Source organism: Pristiophorus japonicus, chromosome 1 (genome assembly GCF_044704955.1).
Source record: "Pristiophorus japonicus isolate sPriJap1 chromosome 1, sPriJap1.hap1, whole genome shotgun sequence".
Lineage (NCBI taxonomy): Eukaryota > Metazoa > Chordata > Chondrichthyes > Pristiophoridae > Pristiophorus > Pristiophorus japonicus.
Genome location: NC_091977.1, coordinates 528,409,727 through 528,434,518, shown reverse-complemented (window position 1 = coordinate 528,434,518; position 24,792 = coordinate 528,409,727). Strand labels below are relative to the sequence as shown.

The following is a 24,792-nucleotide window of genomic DNA, read 5'->3' as shown; positions in this document are numbered from 1 at the left end:
CCTCGTCTGATAAGATGGGTTCCTTTGCAAAGTATTGCTTAGTCCAGAGTCCTCACAGGTACGAGCGGGCAGGGTGGGGAGGTGAAAGTTGAAAGAATGTGAACCCTGCATCCAACCCGCCCGCTTTCACCTTTCACCCTGGCGGGATGGGGAGTGGGAGGGGGGGCGGCGGAGGAGTGAGGCAGCTGCCAATCCACTGCCAGGAGGTGGGTTGGCAATTTAAATATTATAATGAGGACTGAAGCCACAGCTTTAACCTGATTTGCAGGTTTTATTGCAGGCGGCCGAGGATCCCGGGGCTGGGGATTCCCGGTGGCTGAAACGAGGCGGCCTCAGCCTCAGGGAGCAGCCCATGTGGGCCGGGAGGGACAGGAGTGATACCTGCCCCGCCCCCACACGCTCCCCCACCAGCAACCTGGACTCCCCCCCCACCCTCCCGGGGTCGATGATCCGACTTCACCCCCCCCACACCCTGACTTGGAACCTGCCCCCCTCTCCCCCCACCCTGGGCCCAACTCCTACCTGGTCTCCTGCAGCCTCCTTGTCCCCCGCCCCTGCATGGCTGTAAGCCAGCCTGTCACACTGCTTTCCCTCGCATGCAATCTTGTAGCGTTAAAACTCCGCGCGCGGTATGCGAGGAAACCCCAAGTTTCCTGCTTTCGCGCCTTCTCCCGGGTCAATCCCCCGCCCCGCGACCCTGTGCAGAAGGGATCCGAGAAAATCCAGCCCGTGGAAGTAGAGAAACAGGCCATTCGGCCCTGCTGGTCTGTGCCGGTGTTTATGCTCCACACGAGCCTCCTCCCACCCCCCGCCTTCATCTCACCCCATCAACATATCCTTCTATTCCTTTCTCCCTCATGTGCTTCCCCTTGAATGCATCGATACTATTCACCTCAACTACTCCCTGGGGTGGTGTTTTCCACATTCCCAACACTCTCTGGGTAAAGATGTTTCTCCTGTAATCACAATTGGGTTTATTACTATCTTATATTTATGGCCCGTATTTCTGGCCTCATCTGCAAATGGAAATATCTTCTCTAAATCCACCTTTCCTAATCTTAAAGACACCTATCAAGTCACCCCTCAGTCTTTGCCTTTCTGGAAAAAAGAGCGCCTGCCTAAGAGGTGTAACCTCTCAATTCTGGATTAATTCCAGTAAATATTTATATATATTTGTTCCGGGATGTGGGCGTTGCTCGCAAGGCCGGCATTTATTGCCCATCCCTAATCGCCCTGGAGAAGGTGGTGGTGAGCCGCCTTCTTGAACTGCTGCTGTTGTGTCCTTACACTCTACAGCAAATCAACACGAGGCACACACTGGAGACAAGGTCACTCTGTGACCTGTATCTTTATTCACAGGACCAAGAAGTGATGACCCTGCGTGGGACCTCCCTTTATATACCTGGATGACCAGGTGAGGCGTGTCTCCCACAAGTTCACCCCCTGTATGCGAGCTGACGTATTGGCATTGACAGCTTTGCTGTCGGACAACAGGGATGTTAACGGCTTGTGGTCCATTTCTAACTCGAACCTTCTGCCAAAAAGGTACTGATGCATCTTTTTCACCCCGTAGCCACATGCGAGTGCTTCCTTTTCAACCATTCCATATCCCCGTTCATCCTGGGAGTGCGACCTGGAGGCATAAGCCCCAGGTTGGAGTTGGGCCTCATCTTTACTCTGCTGCAACACGCACCCAACCCCCATCGGATGATGCATCGCATGTCAAAACCAATTTCTTACAGGGGTCGTACAGGGTCAATAACTTATTAGAACAAAGCAGGTTCCTCGCCCGATTGAAAGCCTGTTCCTGACAGTCCCCCCAAAACCAATCGCAACCCTTACGCAGGAGCACGTGTAGCGGCTCCAGCAATGTACTTAAGTTCAGGAGAAAGTTTCCGGAATAGTTCAATAGTCCCAGAAATGAACGCAACTCTGATGTGTTGCCGGGCCTGGGCGCGCGACAGATCGCCTCCATTTTGGATTCGGTGGGCCGGATCCCGTTTGCGACAACCCTCCTGCCCAAAAACTCAACGTCTGGGGCCAAAAACACACACTTGGGACTTCTTTAGTCGCAGGCCTACCTGGTCCAGTCGGCGTAGCACCTCCTCCAGGTTGTGGAGGTGTTCCTCAGTGTCTCGACCTGTGATAAGGATGTCGTCCTGAAATACGATTGTTCTGGGGATGGATTTTAGCAGGCTTTCCATGTTTGTCTGAAAGATAACAGCTACTGAACGAATGCCAAACAGCTCCTTGTGCGTGGTGATGGTGGTCAGTAGCTTGGATTCGTCGGCCAGTTCCTGGGTCATGTAGGCCGAAGTGAGGTCCAACTTGGTGAACAGCTTGCCGCCTGCCAGCGTGGCACAAAGATCCTCCGCTCTCGGAAGCGGGTATTGGTCCTGAAAGGACACTCGGTTGATGGTGGTCTTGTAGTCGTCACAGATCTTGACCAAGCCATTGTTTTTAGAACAGGGTGGCAGTGTGAGCTGCGATGAGGATGCTATGAGGCTGCAGAGTGACTTGGATAGGTTAGGTGAGTGGGCAAATGCATGGCAGATGAAGTATAATGTGGATAAATGTGAGGTTATCCACTTTGGTGGTAAAAACAGAGAGACAGACTATTATCTGAATGGTGACAGATTGGGAAAAGGGGAGGTGCAACGAGACCTGGGTGCCATGGTGCATCAGTCATTGAAGGTTGGCATGCAGGTACAGCAGGCGGTTAAGAAAGCAAATGGCATGTTGGCCTTCATAGCGAGGGGATTTGAGTACAGGAGCAGGGAGGTGTTACTACAGTTGTACAGGGCCTTGGTGAGGCCACACCTGGAGTATTGTGTACAGTTTTGGTCTCCTAACTTGAGGAAGGACATTCTTGCTATTGAGGGAGTGCAGCGAAGGTTCACCAGACTGATTCCCGGGATGGCGGGACTGACATATCAAGAAAGACTGGATCAACTGGGCTTGTATTCACTGGAGTTCAGAAGAATGAGAGGGGATCTCATAGAAACGTTTAAAATTCTGACGGGTTTATACAGGTTAGATGCAGGAAGAATGTTCCCAATGTTGGGGAAGTCCAGAACCAGGGGTCACAGTCTAAGGATAAGGGGTAAGCCATTTAGGACCGAGATGAGGAGAAACTTCTTCACCCAAAGAGTGGTAAACCTGTGGAATTCTCTACCACAGAAAGTTGTTGAGGCCAATTCACTAAATATATTCAAAAAGGAGTTAGATGTAGTCCTTACTACTAGGGGGATCAAGGGGTATGGCGAGAAAGCAGGAATGGGGTACTGAAGTTGCATGTTCAGTCATGAACTCATTGAATGGCGGTGCAGGCTCGAAGGGCCGAATGGCCTACTCCTGCATCTATTTTCTATGTTTCTATGTTTCTATGCCCTCAATGAAGAAATCCCATAACATCTTCCCCCTGCAGGCGTCTGTTAACTTACAGAGGCTGGCCAAGTGCTGAAGGTCCGCAACGAAGTCCGGTATGCTTTGCCCTTCCCGACGTCGGTGCGTATAGAACCGGTGTCGGGCCATTTGTATACTACTCACCGGTTTGAGGTACTCACCGTTCAGTTTGGTGAGCTTCTCGAAGGTTTTGTCCGCCGGCTTCTCGGGTGCAAGCAGGATTTTCATCAGCGCGTAAGTCTTAGGTGCACAGCTGGTCAGTAGGTGCGCCCTTCGCTTGTCAGCCGCTGCCGCTCCCAGCCAGTCCTTCGTGACAGAACTCTGCTGGAGCCTCTCAACGAAATCGTCCCAGTCCTCACCAATACTGTATCGTTCCTCCAAGATACCGGTGGCCATTCTCTTGAGTCATTGATTCCCGTTTCTCGTCGCCAAATGTTGTGTCCTTACACACTACAGCAAATCAACACGAGGCACATACTGGAGACAAGGTCACTCTGTGACCTGTACCTTTATTCACAGGACCAAGGAGTTATGACCCTGCGTGGGACCTCCCTTTATATACCTGGATGACCAGGTGAGGAGTGTCTCCCACAAGTAAACCCCCTGTGGTCAAGGTGTGCATTTCTCAGGTGTATACAGTGTACAGTGTTGTTACATAAAGGTTACAGTTATGTGAGGTTACAAACATGACATCTGCAGTCTGTGTGGTGAAGGTGCTCCCACAGTGCTGTTAGGGAGGGAGTTCCATGAATTTGACCCAGCGACAATGAAGGAACGGCGATATATTTCCAAGGCAGGATGATGTGTGACTTGGAGAGGAACTTGCAAGTTATGGTGCTCCCATGTAACCTGCTGCCCTTGCCCTTCTATGTGGTAGAGATTGTGGGTTTGGGAAGCGCTGCCGAAGAAGCCTTGGCGAGTTGTTGCAGTGCATCTTGTAGATGGTACACACTGCAGCCACGGTGCGCCGGTGGTAGAGGAAGTGAATGTTTAAAGTGGTGGATGGGGTGCCGATCAAATGGGCTGCTTTGTCCTGGATGATGTTGAGCTTCTTGAGTGTTGTTGGGGCTGCGCTCATCCAGGCAAGTGGAGAGTTTAAGCACCACACTCCTGACTTGTGCCTTGTCGATGGTGGAAAGGCTTTGGGGAGTCAGGAGATGAGACACTCGCCACAGAATACCCAGCCTCTGACCCGCTCTTGTGTCCACAGTATTTATGTGGCTGGTCCAGTTAAGTTTCTGGTCAATGGTGACTCCCAGGATGTTGATGGTGGAGGATTCGGCGATGGTAATGCCTTTGAATATCAAGGGGTGGTGCTTAGACTCTCACTTGTTGGAGATGATCATTGTCTGGCACTTGTGTGGCATGAATGTTACTTGCCACTTATCAGCCCAAACCTGGATGTTGTCCAGGTCTTGCTGCATGCGGGCATGGACTGCTCCAATATCTGAGGAGTTGCGAATGGCACTGACACTGTGCAATCAGTGAACATCCCCACTTCTGACCTTATGATGGAGGGAAGGTCATTGATGAAGCAGCTGAAGATGGTTGGGCCAAGGACACTGCCCTGAGGAACTCCTGCAGCGATGTCCTGGGGCTGGGATGATTGACCTCCAACCACCACAACCATCTCTCTTTGTGCTAGGTATGACTCCAGCCAGTGGAGAGTTTACCCCCTGATTCCCATTGACTTCAATTTTACTCGGGTTCCTTGATGCCACATTTGGTCAAATGCTGCCTTGATATGAAGAGCAGTCACTCTCGTCTCACCTCTAGAATTCAGCTCTTTTGTCCATGTTTGGACCAATGCTGTAATGAGGTCTGGAGCCGAGTGGTCCTGACAGAACCCAAACTGAGTATCGGTGAGCAGGTTATTGGTGAGCAAGTCTGCTTGATAGCACTGTCGACGACACCTTCCATCACTTTGCCGATGGTTGAGAGTGGACTGATGGGGCAGTAATTGGCCGGATTGGATTTGTCCTGCTTTTTGTGGACAGGACATACTTGGGCAGTTTTCCACATTGTCGGATAGATGCCAGTGTTGCAGCTGCACTGGAACAGCTTGGCCAGAGATACGGCTATTTCTGAAGCACAAGTCTTCAGCACAACAGCCGGGATGTTGTCAGGGCCCATAGCCATTGCTGTATCCAGTGCGCTCAGCCGTTTCTTGATATCACGTGGAGTGAATCGAATTGGCTGAAGACTGGCTTCTGTGATGGTGGGGACCACAGGAGTAGGCCGCTATGAATCATCCACTCGGCACTTCTGGCTGAAGATGGTTGCAAACGCTCCAGCCTTGTCCTTTGCACTTGCAGGCTGGGCTCTGCCATCATTGCGGATGGGGATATTCATGAAGCCTCCTCCTCCCGTTAGTTATTTAATTGCCCACCACCATTCATGAATTGATGCAGCAGGACTGCAGAGCTTTGATCTGATCCGTTGCTTGTGGGATCGCTTAGCTCTGTTTATAGCACGCTGCTTCCGCTGCTCAGCATGCATGTAGTCCTCTGTTGCGGCTTCCCCAGGAACCTCATTTTTGCACCTTCACCATTGACCTCTATGTACTTTTTATGATATGGAGACCAGAACTGCGCGCAGTACTCCAAGTGTGGTCCAACCAAGGTTCCATACAAGTTTAGCAGAACTTTTCAAAGCTAGAAATGCTTCAATAAATGGTACAACTCAGTATGCATCAGTTGGACTGAGAGCACGTAAAGTATTGCTACAGCTTTGAAACTGCCACAACTCCATAATACTTTTAAAATACATCTCGCGTACTCGTTTAAAAAGGACGCACTTAGAGAACAAAGTTGCAAACTGTCTTCTCATCAGCCAATTTTTTTTAAATCACCATTTTTCATCATTGCTCAATTTGCCCATTATAACGAACTGCCTAATTTTATGTCTATCCAATATAATGTTCGGTACTCACTGTACTCAATATTGAACACCACATAAATTAAATATCGAACCATGGAACTACTAAATAAAAGTTAGATTGGAAGAGAATTTTATAAATGTGTATTTGGGTTTCAAACCATTGCGCACAGCAATGTTCTTATGTTCCTCCTTCCATTTCCCCACTGTTACTGAGCCTTCCACTAACTGGGAAAAGGGTATGCAGGGAATAGCTTCCCGGGCCTCTGCGTAGGCTTCTGCAAGCAAGCCACAAACAACACAATTTTCATTTATATAGCACGTTTAATCAAGTAACACGTCCCAAGGAGCTTCACAGGAGCGTTATCAAACAAAATTTGATACTGGGCCACATAAGGAGATAATAGGACAGGTGACCAAATGCTTAGTCAAAGAGGAACCTATTAAGGAGTGTCTCAAAGAAGGAAAGAGAAGTAGAGAGGGGGAGAGGTTTAGGGAGGGAGGTCCAGAGCTTAGGACCGAGGCAGCTGAAGGCACAGTCGCCAATGGTGGGGTGATGACATTCGGGGAAGTGCAGAGATCTCGGAGGGATGTAGGGCTGGAGGAGGTTACAATGATAGGAAGCGCTGAGGCCACGAAGGGATTTGGCAGGTACAGCAGGCGGTGAAAAAGGCAAATGGCATGTTGGCCTTCATAGTGAGAGGATTTGAATATAGGAGCAGGGAGTCTTACTACAGTTGAACAGGGCCTTGGTGAGGCCACATCTTGACGATTGACTAGTTTTGGTCTCCTAATCTGAGGAAGGACATTCTTGCGATTGAGGGAGTGCAGCGAAGGTTCACCAGACTGATTCCCGGGATGGCTGGCTGACATATGAAGAAAGACTGGATCGACTAGGCTTATATTCACTGGAATTTAGAAGAATGAGAGGGGATCTCATAGAAACATATAAAATTCTGATGGGATTGGACAGATTAGATGCAGGAAGAATGTTCCCGATGTTGGGGAAGTCCAGAACCAGGGGTCACAGTCTAAGGATAATGGGTAAGCCATTTAGTACCGAGATGAGGAGAAACTTCTTCACTCAGAGAATTGTGAACCTATGGAATTCTCTACCACAGAGAGTTGTTGAGACCAGTTCGTTAGATATATTCAGGGTCATCACTTCCCCTATTGTCGCCGAGAGCATGCAGAAATCAAGCGCAGGCAGCAGAAGGAGCGTGCGGCAAACAAGGCTCCCTGCCAACCCTTTCCCTCAACGATTATCTGTCCCACCTGTGACAGAAACTGTGGTTCTCATATTGGACAGTACAGCCACCTAAGAAACATAGAAACATAGAAAATAGGTGCAGTAGTAGACCATTCGGCCATTCGAGCCTGCACCACCATTCAATATGATCATGGCTGATCATTCACCTCAGTACCCCTTTCCCGCTTTCTCTCCATACCCCTTGATCCCTTTAGCCGTAAGGGCCACATCTAACTCCCTCTTGAATATATCCAATGAACTGGCATCAACGGTTCTCTGCGGCAGGGAATTCCACAGGTTAACAACTCTCTGAGTGAAGAAGTTTCTCCTCATCTCAGTCCTAAATGCCTATCCCTTATCCTAAGACTGTGTCCCCTGGTTCTGGACTTCCCCAATGAACATTCTTCCCGCATCTAACCTGTCCCATCCTGTCAGAATCTTATATGTTTCTATGAGATCCCCTCTCATCCTTCTAAACTCCAGTGTATAAAGGCTCAGTTGATCCAATCTCTCCTCATGTTAGTCCAGCCATCCCTGGAATCAGTCTGGTGAACCTTCGCTGCACTCCCTCAATAGCAAGAATGTCCTTCCTCAGATTAGGAGACCAAAACTGAACACAATATTCCAGTTGAGGCCGCACCAAGGCCCTGTACAATTGCAGTAATACCTCGCTGCTCCTATACTCAAATCCCTAGCTATGAAGGCCAACATGCCATTTGCCTTCTTCACCGCCTACTGTACCTGCATGTCACCTTTCAATGTCTGATGAACCATGACACCCAGGTCTCGTTGCACCTCCCCTTTTCCTAATCTGCCGCCAGACAGATAATATTCTACCTTCGTACTTTTGCCATCAAAGTGGATAACCTCACATTTATCCACATTATACTGCATCTGCCATGCATTTGCCCACTCTCCTAACCAGACAATCAGACACTATCCATAATTTCCCTTGTTAGCCACGGTTGAGCCACCTTCCCTGTTTTATTTTTACTCCAGACAGGTATGTACAACTGTTGAAGTTCATCCATGTGATCTATAAATGTTTGCTATTGCCTATAAACCATCAACCCTTTAAGTATCATTTGCCAGTCTATTCTAGCCAGTTCACGCCTCATGCCATCGAAGTTAGCTTTCCTTAAGTTTAGGACCCAAGTTTCTGAATTAACTGTGTCACTCGCAATCTTAATAAAGAATTCTACCATATTAGGGTCAATTTTCCCCAAGGTGCCTCGCACAACAAGTTTTCTAATTAGTCCCTTCTCATTACACATCACCCAGTCTAGAATGGCCAGCCCTCTAGTTGGTTCCTGAACATATTGGTCCAGAAAACCATCCCTAATACATTCCAGGAAATCCTCCTCCACCGCATTGCTACCAGTTTGGTTAGCCCAATCAATATGTAGATTAAAGTCGCCCATGATAACTGCTGTACCTTTATTGCACACATCCCTTATTTCTTGTTTTATGCTTTCCCCAACCTCATTACTACTGTTTAGTGGCCTGTACACAACTCCCACCAGCGTTTTCTGCCCTTTTGTATTCCGCAGCTCCACCCAGACCGATTCCACATCATCCAAGCCAATGTCCTTCCTTACTATTGCATTAATTTCTTCTTTAACCAGCAACGCCACCCCGCCTCCTTTTCCTCTCTGCCTATCCTTCCTAAATGCTGAATACCCCTGGATGTTGAGTTCCCAGCCTTGGTCACCCTGGAGCCTTGTCTCTGTGATGCCAATTGCATCGTATCCATTAACTGCTATCTGTGCAGTTAATTCATCCACCTTATTCCGAATACTCCTCGCATTGAGGCACAGAGCCTTCAGGCTTGTCCCTTTAACACAACTTGCCGCTTTAGAACTCATGCTAAGAGTGGAAGCAAGTCTTCCTCGATCTCGAGGGACTGCCTATGATGACATATATTCAAAAGAGAGTTAAATGTGGCCCTTACAGCTGAAGGGATCAAGGGATATGGAGAGAAAGTAGGAATGGGGTGTGGAAGTTGCATGATCAGCCATGATCATATTGAATGGTGGTGCAGGCTCGAAGGGCCGAATGGCCTACTCCTGCACCTATTTTCTATGTTTCTATGTTTCTAAAACAAGGATGAGAATTTTTAAAATCGAGGCCTCTTGCGACCGGGACTCGGATATCTGTGTTTTTCTTACACTTGTGCCTCTTCGACCTCTCCGGAGGCAGACTGCGTTTGACGGGGTGAGGGGAAGCCTGGTCTGAATCATTAAGGTGCTTTATTCCATAGCAAGGTGAAAGATACAGAGCAATCAGTTCAAGTGTACTGAGTGCGAAAAGCTGCCGAGTTGTGTCTTTCCCATGGGGGAGAAGATGGTGGGGTAGGTCATGCAATTGGCAGGTTTCTGTGATTAGGAATTTGGCTACGTGGGAAGGCTTGCCAGCAATGCCTTGCATTCAACTCTCAATGGCCTTCTGAGAAAATTGGATAGTTTCTGCTCATGACATAAGGAAGAAAGAGACAACGCGCACTAATTTTGGAGAGAGAGAATTAACAGGAATATAAATTGGTAACATCTCCTCGGGGGCTTGACAGGGTAGCTGCAGAGAGGATGTTCTCCCTCGGGGGGGGAATCTCGAACTAGGGGGGCATAGTTTCAGAATAAGAGGTCGCCCATTTAAGACGGAAATGAGGAAGAATTTCTTCTCTCAGAGAGTTGTGAATCTTTGGAATTCTCTACCCCAGAGAGCTGAGGAGGCTGGGTCATTGAATATATTCAAGGCAGAGATAGACACATTCTTGCAAATAGGGGAGTCAAGGGTGATGGGGAACAAGCAGGAAATTGAAGTTGAGGCCAAGATCACATCAGCTAATGAATGGCGGACCAGGCCCAAGAAGCCGTATGGCAAACTGCTGCTCCTATTTCTTATGTTCTTATCTGAAGAAACCATTAAATAAAGACTGGATCGACTTATCGGGCCCAAATTTCAGGTGGATTTGCTCCAATTTTCTTGGAGCAACTAGTTTAGTTTGGAGTATCTTAGAAATCACAATTCTCGGCACTTAGTTTGCTCCAGATCTAGTGAGTTAGTTTAGATTTGTTTTAGTTCAGGTATTTTATTTCAAAAGGGGGTGTGTCCAGCCACTTAGGCCTGTTTTGCAAGTTTCGGCAGCGAAAACTTACTCCAAACTAACTTAGAATGGAGTAAGTGTCCACTTTTGTAAGTTCTGAAAAACTTCCCGAGAGTTAAGTTTCGTGCAGGCACAGCCAGAGACGAGGGGTGGGAAGCATTAAACACAAAGGACACATTAACATCATAACGGGGGACGGGTGGGGGCACAGAAGGGAAGGGAAGTTAGAGGATTTTCCAAAGCACTAATCACCTTCACAACAACATTTAAGAAGCATAAGTACATTTAAAGCAGGAAGTACTAAACAAAGCGCAAAAAGTAATAAGCAATTAATTAATAAAAAATAGAAGGAACCCTGTGCCTAAAGCACCAAGACCAAAGTAATAAGCAACCAATCAATAACAAATGAAAACTAGAAGACTTACCTTTATGTGAAGGGAAGGTGTTTCTTTCAGCCTCTCTCTGTGTCTCTGTCCGTGCCTCTGTCAGATTCTCTGTCAGTGTCGCTCTCTCTGTCTCTCTGTTTCTGACAGTGAGGGTTTGGCCGGGGGGAGGGGGTGGAGGGAAGAGGGGGTGGGGTGGAAGGAGGGAGGAGGTGGAGGGGGGAGGGGCTGAACAGGAGTCAGGGGGAGGCTGAACGAAGGCTGAACACGGGCGGGAGGCGGTGAGGCTGGACAGAGGCTGAACAAATGATTACCGTAATATGCAATAACGCCGGACCCTCGCTCCTCCGGCCCCCCAATTGGTATCGGCACCCCTGCTCTCTCCTCCAGCCCTCCGATCATTTCGAGTGCCCCCCAACCCACGCTCCTCCATCCCTTCCCATGCTTTTTCCCCCACCGATCACCTCCCCAGTCCCCACACCATTCAAAGACAGACTGGGGGAAAAACAATAATGCAAAACTGATTACTAGGACTCAATACTACACTGCATGCACAGAAACCAGTGAAAATACATTCACCAGTGAAAGGATGCTTCCATAAAAGGAGTAGCCATCATTTTCAAAAGAAAACCACTCCCATGAAAAAATGCCCTGCTGAGCCATTGCGCGTGCGCGCACGCTGTAACGCGCATGCGCCAGGGTGCCGACCATGAAAAACACGCAGGGCCTTAGTACCCGTGCCCCTGCAGGCTGGGATCGACTTGCTCCGCCCCAGGGAGACTCCGCAGCTCCACACCACACTCCAGGACGACCGGAGAATTCCCCGGTAGGATTTCAGTGCGCTTTTTATCCCAGACAGCCAGACAGGTCACGTAAATCTCGGAGGTGCGCTGGTTTCTCCAGCATCGGAAACTTGGACCCATAGTCACTGGAATTTAGAAGAATGAGAGGGGATCTCATAGAAACATATAAAATTCTGACGGGATTGGACAGGTTAGATGCAGGAAGAATGTTCCCGTTGTTGGGGAAGTCCAGAACCAGGGGTCACAGTCTAAGGATAAGGGGTAAGCTATTTAGGACCGAGATGAAGAGAAACTTCTTCACTCAGTGAATTGTGGACCTGTGGAATTCTCGACCACAGAAAGTTGTTGAGGCCAGTTTGTTAGATATATTCAAAAGGGAGTTAGATGTGGCCCTTACGGCTAAAGTGATCAAGGGGTATGGCGAGAAAGCAGAAATGGGGTACTGAAGTTGCATGATCAGCCATGATCATATTGAATGGTGGTGCAGGCTCGAAGGGCCGAATGGCCTACTCCTGCACCTATTTTCTATGTTGAGAAAATGAGAGTGGGTGCAGAGGAGACTTACAAGAATGGTACCAGGGATGAGGGGCTTCAGTGAATGTGGAGAGATTGGAGAAGCTGGGGTTGTTCTCCTCAGAGCAGAGAAGGTTAAAGGGAGATTTAATAGAGATGTTCAAGTTAAAGAGGGAGAAACTGGTTCCTCTGGAAAATGGGTCAATCAGTAGAGGTCACAGATTTAACATAATTGGCAAATCAAGTGGAAGGAAAATGAGGAGAAATTTCTTCACAGAGGGTTGTTGTGATCTGGAACACACTTCCTGAAATCAGATTCCAGAGGAACTTTAAAAAGGCAATTGGACATATATTCGAAGATAACTAATTTGCAGGGTTATGGGGAAAAAGCTGGGGTGCGGGACTAAATCAGGCACAGGCACGAAGGGCGGAATGGCCTCCTCCTGCGCTGTAGGAGTCTGTGGCCTAGAAATTCGGTGCATTTGCGCCTCCCGTTCGCACCCCTGGGGGTGAGTTTGTGACCTGGCGCGCCGCTATTAGCGACTCCCACCATATTGTGCTTGAGTCAAGCTGCGGCGTCATGGTGTTGCGCCCCCCCCGCGCGCATCGCCGCCAAATCGGGTTTCGCCCCCTGCGGCTGCGCCGGACGACAACAGCGACAGCTTCGGGGGACGTGCGTCGTGCGGCCGGCCGCTACCGGTGAGCGAAAATTAAAGGCGGATTGGCCGAGTGCGGAAAAGAAAACCCAGTGCCTTTCCGTTGCCTACTCCGGACGACGGTTTCGTCGCGAGGTCGTGGCCGCGATCGTTGAGCCCAGCACTCTGCTGATCGCCCGGCACACCCCCGCCGCCCCCCCTCCCCGCTCACTGGTGGTCCAGCCAAGTACCTTTTGTTTTTTGGCAGAGTCGGCAGCGTGGGCACCTATCTAGGGCAGCCGCCCCGTTACCGCCCGAGGAACAAAGTGCATCGCTTCATTTGTGCTCCGCTTCCCTCCGGGATGGGGGGGGCGGGGAAGCGGGGGGGCGGTTACCCGACATTCTCGAGAGGGGCGGTACTTCTGCACCTGGCGTTACGTCTCGCGCCTCCTGGGTGTTACCGCTCTCAAACGGGACATATAAACATAGAAAATAGGAGCGGTAGTAGACCATTTGGCCCTTCGAGCCTGCACCGCCATTCAGTATGATCATGGCTGATCCTCTATCTCAACACCATATTCCCGCTTTTTCCGATAATTAATTCTCCGCGCCGCCCCCCCCCACCACCCGCCCTCGAGAATTCTTCAGTTTATTTGTTTGCTGGTGGGAGCCTGGAAAAGAGCGGGTTGTTTTATGAGCAGATGGTGAACTTTATTGGCTCCCGTTCACACGGATCCTGGTGCATGACAGAGTGATTTGGCAACTGTGCCCCACAATTCTGCCCATTTCCTGTGAATATTTTCCCCTGTTTAGCAATCAGGCCGAGATTTTTACACGCGATATGGTGCAACGGATCAACAAACATTCTTGCTGCTGCCACGAGACATCTAAACTAATTGTAGCAGGCTGAATGTTACCACGTCTTTTTTACTGTTTGGCCACTCAGTGGGGCGGATAGACTGGAGAAGCTGGGGTTGTTCTCCTTAGAGAAAGAAAGACTTGCATTTCTATAGCGCCTTTCACAACCACCGGATTAAGTACTTTTGGAGTGTAGTCACTGTTGTAATATGGGAAACGCGGCAGACAATGTGCGCACAGCAAGCTCCCACAAACAGCAATGTAATAATGAACAGATAATCTGTTTTTGTTATGTTGATTGAGGAATAAATATTGGCCAGGACAATAGAGCAGAGAAATTTGAGAGGAGATTTGATAAAAGTGTTCAAAATCATGAGGGGTCTGGACAGAGTGGATAGAGAGAAACTGCTCCCATTGGCGGAAGGGTCAAGAACCAGAGGACACAGATTCAAGGTCATTGGCAGAAGAACCAAAGGCGACATGAGCAAAAATCTTTTTTACGCAGCGAGTGGTTAGGATCTGGAAAGCACTGCCTGAAAGGGTGGTGGAGGCAGACTCAATCATGACTTTCAAAAGGGAGTTGGATAAGTAGCTGAAGAAAAAAAATTTGCAGGGCTACGGGGAAAAGGCGGGGCAGTGGGACTGGCTGTGGTGCTCTTACAGAGAGTCAGCACGGGCTCGTCAGGCCGAATGGCCTCCTTCTGCGCTGTAACCATTCTATGATTCTACCAAGGTCTGACTAAGGTCCGTGTCTGAAATAAAAACAGAAAATGCTGGAAATCTCAGCGGGTCAGGCAGCAGCTGTGGAGAGGAAGCAGATTTAAAGTTTTGGATCGATGACCCTTCGTTAGAACTGGAGAGTGTTCGGAAAGAACAGATTCTCAACAAGCACTGAAAGTGGGAGAGGAGGAAAGAACACAAGGGAAGGTCTGTGATAGGGTGGAAGACAGGAGAGATTAGAGAGATAAAAGGGATGATGGCCGACTCGAGATAGTAAAGGCAAAAGTTAGAAAAAGATTAGTTTACATGGGGTGCGAATGGCAGAAAATTACCATAGGGTTGACTTATGAGGAAAGGTTGAGTAGGTTGGGCCTCTACTCACTGGAATTCAGAGGTGATCTTATCGAAACGTTTAAAATTATGAGGGGGCTTGACAAGGTGGATGCAGAGAGGATATTTCCACTGATAGGGGAGACTAGAAACATAGAAACATAGAAACATAGAAAATAGGTGCAGGAGTAGGCCATCCGGCCCTTCGAGCCTGCACCACCATTCAATAAGATCATGGCTGATCATTCCTTCAGTACCCCGTTCCTGCTTTCTCTCCATACCCCTTGATCCCTTTAGCCACAAGGGCCATATCTAACTCCCTCTTGAATATATCCAATGAACTGGCATCAACAACTCTCTGCGGTAGGGAATTCCATAGGTTAACAACTCTCTCACTGAAGAAGTTCCTCCTCATCTCAGTCCTAAATGGCTTACCCCTTATCCTACGACTATGTCCCTTGGTTCTGGACTTCCCCAACATCGGGAACATTCTTCCTGCATCTAACCTGTCCAGTCCCCTCAGAATTTTATATGTTTCTATGAGATCCCCTCTCATCCTTCTAAACTTCAGTGATTGCAGGCCCAGTCGATCCAGTCTCTCCTCATATGTCAGTCCTGCCATCCCAGGAATCAGTCTGGTGAACCTCCGCTGCACTCCCTCAGTAGCAAGAACGTCCTTCCTCAGATTCGGGGACCAAAACTGAACACAATATTCCAGGTGGGGCCTCACCAAGGCCCTGCACAACTGCAGTAAGACTTCCCTGCTCCTATACTCAAATCCCCTAGCTATGAAGGCCAACATACCATTTGCCTTCTTTACCGCCTGCTGTACCTGCATGCCAACCTTCAGTGACTGATGAATCATGACACCCAGGTCTCGCTGCACCTCCCCTTTTCCTAATCTGCCGCCATTCAGATAATATTCTGCCTTCGTGTTTTTGCCCCCAAAGTGGATAACCTCACATTTATCCACATTATGCTGCATCTGCCATGTATTTGCCCACTCACCTAACCTGTCCAAAGCACCCTGCAGCCTCTTAGTGTCCTCCTCACAACTCACACCGCCACCCAGTTTAGTGTCATCTGCAAACTTGGAGCTATTACACTCAATTCCATCATCCAGATCATTAATATATATTGTAAAGAGCTGGGGTCCCAGCACTGAGCCCTGCGGCACTCCACTAGTCACTGCCTGCCATTCTGAAAAGGACCCGTTAATCCCGACTCTCTGCTTCCTGTCTGCCAACCAGTTCTCTATCCACGTCCGTACATTACCCCCAATACCATGTGCTTTGATTTTGCACAGCAATCTCTTGTGTGGGACCTTGTCAAAAGGGGGGATAATCTTAGAATAACGGGCCGCCCATTTAAAACTGAGATGAGGAAGAATTTTTTCACTGAGCGTTGTAAATCTGTGAAATTCATTGCCTCAGAGAACTGTGGAAACTTGGACATTGAATAAATTTAAGACAGAAATAGACAGTTTCTTAAATGATAAGGGAATAAGGGGTTATAGGGAGCGGGCAGGGAAGCGGAGCTGAGTCCATGATCGGATCAGCCATGATCGTATTAAATGGCGGAGCAGGTTCGAGGGTCTGTATGGCCTACTCCTGTTCCTATTTCTTATGTTCTTACATGACATGGGAAACAAAGAGAACATCAGAGCAAAATATGGTCAGAGGTTCAGGTCTGAAATTGTTGAACGCAATGTTGAGTCCCATCATCATAGGCAGTCCCTCGGAATCGAGGAAGACTAGCTTCCACTCTTAAAGTGAGTCCTTAGGTGGCTGAACAGTCCAATACGAGAACCACAGACTCTGTCACAGGCGGGACAGTCGTTGAGGGTAAGGGAGGGTGAGACAGGTTTGCCTCACGCTCTTTCCGCTGTCTGCGCTTGATTTCTGCATGCTCTTGGTGATGAGACTCGAGGTGCTCAGTGCCCTCCCGGATGCACTTCCTCCACTTAGGGCAGTCTTTGGCCAGGGACTCCCAGGTGTCAGTGGGTATAGAAACATAGAAACATAGAAATTTACAGAGCAGAAAGAGGCCATTCCGCTCCATCGTGTCTGCGCCGGCCGACAAAGAGCCACATGGCCCTAGGTCAGTAGCCCTCAAGGTTACATATAAACCTATGAACAATGAACAATGACTGAAAGGCAAAGAGCACCCAGCCCAACCAATCTGCCCCACACAACTGCGACACGCCTTATACTGAAAACATCTACACTCCACCCCAACCGGAGCCATGTGATCTCCTGAGAGAGGCAAAAACCAGATAAAAACACAGGCCAATTTAGGGAGAAAAAAATCTGGGAAAATTCCTCCCCGACATTCGTCCTGGCCGTATTCTATTCCCTGCAGCACTTACCATTATATCTGTGCCGTCGAATAAAAGGTCATCCAGTCTAATCCCTATTACCATCTCTAGGTCCATAGAAACATAGAAAATAGGTGCAGGAGTAGGCCATTCGGCCCTTCGAGCCTGCAACACCATTCAATAAGATTGTGACTGATCATTCACCTCCGCACCCCTTTCCCGTTTTCTCTCCATACCCCTTGATCCCTTTAGCTGTAAGGGCCATATCTAACTCCCTCTTGAATATATCCAATGAACTGGCATCAACAACTCTCTGCGATAGGGAATTCCATAGGTTAACAACTCTCTGACTGAAGAAGTTTCTCCTCATCTCAGTCCGAAATGGCTTACCCCTTATCCTTAGACTATGTCCCCTGGTTCTGGACTTCCCCAACATCGGGAACATTCTTCCTGCATCTAACCTGTCCAGACCCGTCAGAACTTTATATATTTCTATGAGATCCCCTCTCATTCTTCTAAACTCCAGTGACTACAGGCCCAGTCGATCCAGTCTCTCCTCATATTTCAGTCCTGCCATCCCCGGAATCAGTCTGGTGAACCTTTGCTGAGAGTAAGCTTGCTGGGAACATAAAAACCGACTGCCAAAGCTTCTATAGATATGTGAAGAGAAAAAGATTAGTGAAGACAAACATAGGTCTCTTGCAGTCAGAATTAGGTGAATTTATAATGGGAAACAAAGAAATGGCAGATCAACTGAAAAAATACTTTGCTTCTGTCTTCACAAAGGAAGACACAAATAACCTTCCAGAAATATTAGGGGACTAAGGGTCTAGCAAGAAGGAGGAACTGAAGGAAATCCTTATTAGTCAGGAAATGGTTTTCGGGAAATTGATGGGATTGAAGGCATTAAACCCTTTGGCCTCCTCTGCTGATTTCTAAATTTCTCCCAGTACTAAGGTTTGCTGCTTTTTCTGGCCAATTTTTATGCCCCTTCTTTGGATTTAACATTATCCTTAATATCTCTTGTCAACCACGGTTGAGCCACCTTCCCCGTTTTATTTTTACTCCAGACAGGGATGTACAATTGTTGAAGTTCATCCATGTGATCTTTAAATGTTTGCCATTGCCTCTCCACCATCAACTCTTTAAGTATCATTCACCAGTCAATTCTAGCCAATTCACGTCTCATACCATCGAAATTACCTTTCCTTAAGTTCAGGACCCTAGTCTCTGAGTTAACTGTGTCACTTTCTATCTTAATAAAGAATTCTACCATAATAAAGAATTCTACCATATTATGGTCACTCTTCCCCAAGGGGCCTCACACAACAAGTGCTAATTAGTTCTTTCTCATTAAACATCCCCCAGTCTAAGATGGCCAGCCCTCTAGTTGGTGCCTCGACATATTGTTCTTGAAAACCATCCCTAATACACTCCAGGAAATCCTTCTCCACCATATTGCTCCCAGTTTGGTTAGCCCAATCTATATGTAGATTAAATTCGCCCAAGATAACTGCTGTACCTTTATTGCACGCATCCCTAATTTCTTGTTTGATGCTGTCCTCAACCTCACTACTACTGTTTGGTGGTCTGTACACAACTCCCACTAGCGTTTTCTGTCCTTTGGTATTCCGCAGCTCTACCCATACAGATTCCACATCATCCAAGCTAATGTCCTTCTTTACTATTGCGTTAATTTCCTCTTTACGCTACCTCACTTCCTTTTCCTTTCTGTCTATCCTTTCTGAATGTTGAATACCCCGGAATGTTGAGTTCCCAGCATTGATCACCCTGGAGCCATGTCTCTGTAATCCCAATTATATAATATTCGTTAATAGCTGCCAGCTCAGTTAATTTGTCCACCTTATTATGAATACTCCTCGCATTGAGGCAGAGAGCCTTCAGGGCTGTCTTTTTAACACACTTTGTTCCTTTCGAATTTTGCTGTAATGTTGCCCTTTTTGATTTTTGCCTTGGGTTTGTCTGCCCTCCACTTTTACTTTTCCTCCTTCTATCTTTTTCTTCTGCCCCCATTCTACTTTCCTCTATCTCCCTGCATAGGTTCCCATCCCCCTGCCATATTAGTTTAACCCCTCCCCAACAGCACTGGCAAACACTCCCCCGAGGACATTGGTTCCGGTCCTGCCCAGGTGCAGACTGTCCGGTTTGTACTGGTCCCACCTCTCCCAGAACTGGTTCCAATGTCCCAGGAATTTGAATCCCTCCCTGCTGCACCACTCCTCAAACCACGTATTCCTCTTAGCTATCCTGAAATTTCTACTCTGACTAGCATGTGGCACTGGTAGCAATCCTGAGATTACTACCTTTAAGGTCCTGCTTTTTAATTTAACACCTATGCTCCCTAAATTCAGCTTGTAGGACCTCATCCTGTTTTTTACCTATATCGTTGGTACCTATATGCACCACGACAGCTGGCTGTTCACCCTCTTCCTCTTAAATATCCTGCAGCCGCTTCAAGACATCCTTGACCCTTGCACCAAGGAGGCAACATACCATCCTGGAGTCTTGATTCCGGGAGTACAGGTTACTGCACTTTAAGTGCCCATCCAACCATCTCTTAAAAATGGTGAGGGTTTCTGCATCCACCACTCTTCCAGGCAGCGAGTTCCAGATCCCCACAATCCTCTGCATAAAGAAGCCCCCCGTCAAATCCCCTCTAAACCTTCCACCAACTGCCTTAAAGCTATGCCCCTCATAATAGACCCTCCACCAATGGTAATATAACCTTACTATCCACTATGTCCAGGCCCCTCAATATTTTGTACTCCTCGATGAGGTCTCCTCTCAACCTCCTTTGTTCCAATGAGAACAAACCCAGCCTATCCAATCTGTCCTCATAACTAAGATTCTCCATTCCAGGCAGCATCCTAGTAAATCTCCTTTGCACCCTCTCCAGTGCAATCACGTACTTCCTATAATACAGCGACCAGAACTGCACACAGTACTCCAGCTGTGGCCTAACCAAAGTACTATACAATTTAAGCATAACCTCCCTGCTCTTATATTCTATGCCTCGGCCAATAAAGGCAAGCATTCCATATGCTTTCTTAACCACCTTATCCACCTGGCCTGCTACTTTCAGGGATCTGTGGACAAGCACTCCAAGGTCCCTTTGTTCATCTACACTATTAAATGACCTACCGACTATTGTGAATGCCTTTTCCTTATTAGCCCTCCCAATGTGCATCACCTCACACTTCTCTGAATTAAATTCCATTTGCCACTGCTCTGCCCAGCTGACCAGTAGATTGATATCCTCCTGCAGCCCAAGACTTTCCTCTTCATTATCAACCAAACAGCCAATTTTACTGTCGTCTGCAAACTTCTTAATCATTCTCCATATTTTCAAATCAAAATCGTTGATATATACCACAAAAAGCAAGGGACCCAGTACTGAGCCCTGCGGAACCCCACTGGAAACATCCTTCCAGTCACAAAAACATCCATCAATCATTACCCTTTGCTTCCTATCTCCAAGCCAATTTTGGATCCAACTTGCCACTTTGCCCTGTATCCCATGGGTTTTAACCTTCATGACCAGTCTACCATGTGGGACCTTATCAACAGCCTTACTAAAGTCTATATATACTACATCGTACGCATTACGCTCATCGACCCTCTTAGCTACCTCCTCAAAAAATGTTGCACTTTACCAGGGAGGATTTGAGGGTGTCCTTGAAATGTTTCCTCTGCCCACCTTTAGCTCGTTTGCCGTGAAGGAGTTCTGAATAGAGCGCTTGCTTTGGGAGTCTCGTGTCTGGCATGCGGACAATGTGGCCTGCCCAGCGGAGCTGATCAAGTGTGGTCGGTGCTTCGATGTTGGGGATGTTGGCCTGGTCGAGTCCAGAAGACTGTAAACATAGAAAGATAGAAACATAGGAAATAGGTACAGGGTAAGACATTCGGCCATTCGAGCCTGCACCACCTTCCAATATGATCATGGCTGATCATGCAACTTCTCTCCATACCTCTTGATCCCTTTAGCCATAAGGGCCACATCTAACTCCCTTTTGAATATATCTAATGAAAGATGCGAGGCTGATCCTTGAGCTTGCCTTGAGCTTTCTTGGAGCAGCGCAGGAGTGCAAGGGCAGAGTGGCCGGAGTGGGAGTGGGAGCGGAGAATTAAAATGTCTGTTCCCTGTGTTTCAGATTCGTGATGAGGAACGGCAGTGGCAACTGGCTGGCCAAGCAGATCCGGAAACACCGGCCCAAAGACGGGCCGATGGAGGCTTCGAGCGCCCAGCGTTGGTGCACTCTCCACACCGAGTACATCTGGTACGACCCCGAGCTGGCTGCCCAGCCTCCCGCGGGGTACGGCACCCCGAGGCTGCATGTCTTCTCCAACTGGGGAGTGGTCACCTACGGGGGCGGGCTGCCCAACGGCCCGGGCAACACGTTCGTCTCCTTCAAGTCAGGGAAGCTGGGCGGGCGGGCGGTGTACGAGATCGTCCAGGAGAACCCCTACTCGTGGATCGATGGCTGGAGGAGCTTCAACCCAGGCCACGAGCACCCGGACCAGAACTCCTTCACCTTCGCCCCCAACGGGCAGGTCTTCGTCTCCGAGGCTCTGTACGGGCCCAAGCACAGTTACTTGAACAATGTCTTGGTCTTTGGCCCGTCGCCCACCAGCCAGTGCAACCAGCCCTGGGAGGGCCAGCTGGGCGAGTGCGGGCAGTGGCTCAACTGGATGGCGGACGAGGCCGGGCGCTCGGCGGGCGAGCTGGTGACAGCGACGCAGCACGGCGGGATGCTGTTCACCAGCGGCCAGGCGGCTGGGGCCTACTCCTCCGCCATGGGGCTGAGCTCCGTCTACCGCGCCCTGCTGCTGCTCAACCCCCAGGTGCTGCTGGTGGTGGACCACGTGGAGCGGCGGCCCAGCTCGCCCGTGACCCTGGCCAGCGCCTTCTTCCACAACCTGGACATCGACTTCAAGTATGTGCCCTACCAGTCGGCGGACCGGCTCAACGGGGCCATGATGGACGTGTGGGACGCCCAATACAAGATGCTGTGGTTCGACCACCGGGGTAACAGCCCCCCGCCCCGCATCCAGGAGGCCGAGCAGGCGGCCGAGTTCAAGAAACGCTGGACTCAGTTCGTCAACGTGACCTTCGCCCTGGGCAGGTCGGTCACCCGCATCGCCTACATCTTCCATGGGCCCTACGTCAAGATCGCCGGCTGCCGCTTCGTGGACAACGGCCGGCGGGGGCTGAAGGTGGGGCTGAGCGTCAACGGCACGGAGACCGTGGTGTCGGTGGTGACCGACTACGCCGACCCCGCCGCCCGCTTCGGCTACCTGGGCTTCGGCGGCTACGCCAAGGTGGAGGACGCCAACCAAGTCACGCGGTTCGGCCTGGGGACCAGCGCCCTGCGGCGGCCCCCCAAGCTGGCCACCGACTTCTTCCGCTTCGGCCTCACGGTGAAGGCGCTGATGGCCGTGGCACTGTGCGTGGGCCTGGCGCTGCTGACCGCCCACTGGAAGCTCTACATCTCCTTCGGCAAGCTGATGCGGCTGGCCCTGCTGATGGTCATCACCCTGTGGTTTGCCGAGCTGCTGGCCCTTTGGAGCACCTGCACCCGGCCCCTGTGCGGCATGAACTGGAACGGCGGTGACGCCGACGGTGACGCCGGCGACGCAGGCCTGAGCCAGTGGGATGCCGGCCTGGGCAAGATGTCGCCGGTGGTGGTGGCCTCGTTGCCGGGCTCGGGGGCGGAGATCCTCAAGCACCTCTTCGCCAACAGCTCTGACTTCCTCTACCTGCGGCTTCCCACCGAGCACCTGGACGTGCCCGAGATGGAGTTCGAGTTCGACGCCTTCGTCGACGCTTGCGAGTGGACGCTGGCGGACGCCCGCTCCGGGCGCTACCGCCGGATCCAGGGCTGGCTGCAGTCGCTGGCCCGGGACACCAAGCTCCACCTGCAGAACATCCAGCTGCACCCGGGGGGCCGGGGGGCAGCGCCAGCGGCGGCGGAGAAGGCCAACGGAGGCCGGGACAAGCGGAGGAAGTACAGGCGCCGGGCTCCCTTCGCCGACCAGGCCGCCAGGTACAAGGAGAGCTCGGAGATGGATGTGGAGTACATCAAGGGGCTGAGGCGGCACTTGGCCTCCCACCCCAATGCGCGGGTGGTGCTCGGCCTCAGCAGCGGGAGTTGGACACTGAAGCTGCCGTTTGTGCTGGGGGCCATCGGGCCTTCCACCCGGGCCCTGCACGTGGTGAGAGACCCCCGCGCCTGGATCTACTCGCTGCTGTACAACAGCAAGCCCAGCCTCTACTCCCTGAGGAACGTGCCCCAGCACCTCTCCATGCTGTTCAAGGAAGGCAACGACAAGGAGAGGTGCGACCTGCACACGGGTTACGCCTTCGAATACGAGCTGCTGCGGAGGCAGTTCTCCGCGCCGGCCAGGAACACGGTGTCCCTCCTGGCCCACCTGTGGCTGGCCAACACCAGGGCGGCCTTGCGGATCAACAAGAAGCTGCCGCCCGCCAACTACCAGCTCCTGAAATTCGAAGACCTCGTTGGCTTTCCTCAGGAGACGGCCGAGAAAATCTACGCCTTCCTGGGCTTTCCCCTCCCCCCCACCGTGCTAAACCGGATACTTTTTGCCACCTCCACAAACCTGTTCCACCTTCCATTCGAAGGCGAGGTTTCACCCGGCAATCTCCACCTCTGGAGGGACAAAATGCCCGAGAAGGACATCAGGGTAATCGAGGACATCTGCTGGTCAGTGATGAGTCAGTTAGGGTATTCCAGGCTCGCCAGTTGAAAGCTGTTTCGCTTGGAGTTTTAAAAGACAAAATTGTTTGCACAATAAAAGTTGAACGGGTCTGGGAGCTTGTGGTGAAGACATTTCATTTCTACGCGGATAAGGTAGCATAGTGGTTCTGTTCCTGGTCGAGTAATCCAGAGGCCTTGTCAAATGATCTGGAGATGTGAGTTCTAAATCCCACCATGGCAATTTGTGAATTGAATTCCGTGAATTAAATAAACCTGGAACAAAATGCTTATGATGATGGTGACCATGAAATTGTTGTAAAAGCCCATCTGGCTCACAATGTCCTTTCGGGAGGGAAGTCTGCCGTCCTTACCCAGTCCAGGCCTACACATGACTCCTGACCCTGAGCAATGTGGTTGAATCTTAACTGCCCCACTGAAACGGCCCAGCGAGCCCCTGAAGCAGCTCAACGCAACCTTCTGGGGGCAGGGAAATGGAGCTGAGCCCAAGATCAGAGCAGCCATGATCTTATTCGATGGCGGAGCAGGCTCGAGGGGCCAAATGGCCTACTCCTGCTCCTATTTCTTATGTTTTTTAGGACATTTGGGGGGATGGGCAATAAGTGCCGGCCTGGCCAGCAACGCCCGCATTCCATGAACAAATAACGAAAAATAAAATGAATTTGAAGAAATTTAGGTCAAAAGAGACAGAATGGCCTGGAAATTCGTCTTGGGCAGTGACGCAAAGCGGGCGGCATCAGATCGGCCGGCCACTACATGCTGCGCCTGATATTCAGTCCCTTGACTCCAATAGAAAAATTTGGAATAAAAAGCTAGTATCAGCGATGATGACCATGAAACTACC

General features: G+C 49.8%; 1 protein-coding gene across 1 annotated transcript in view; it reads left to right on the top strand.

Annotated features, from left to right (window-relative positions):
• LOC139277901 (dermatan-sulfate epimerase-like protein) overlaps positions 1–24,337 on the top strand; it is a 66,144-nt gene extending 41,807 nt beyond the window's left edge. The window contains exon 2 of the mRNA XM_070896553.1: positions 21,366–24,337. Within this exon, the coding sequence (XP_070752654.1) occupies positions 21,366–23,979 (2,614 nt within the window). The 3' untranslated portion in view covers positions 23,980–24,337. The remainder of the gene's footprint in view (positions 1–21,365) is intronic.
• Positions 24,338–24,792: the final 455 nt, after the last annotated feature.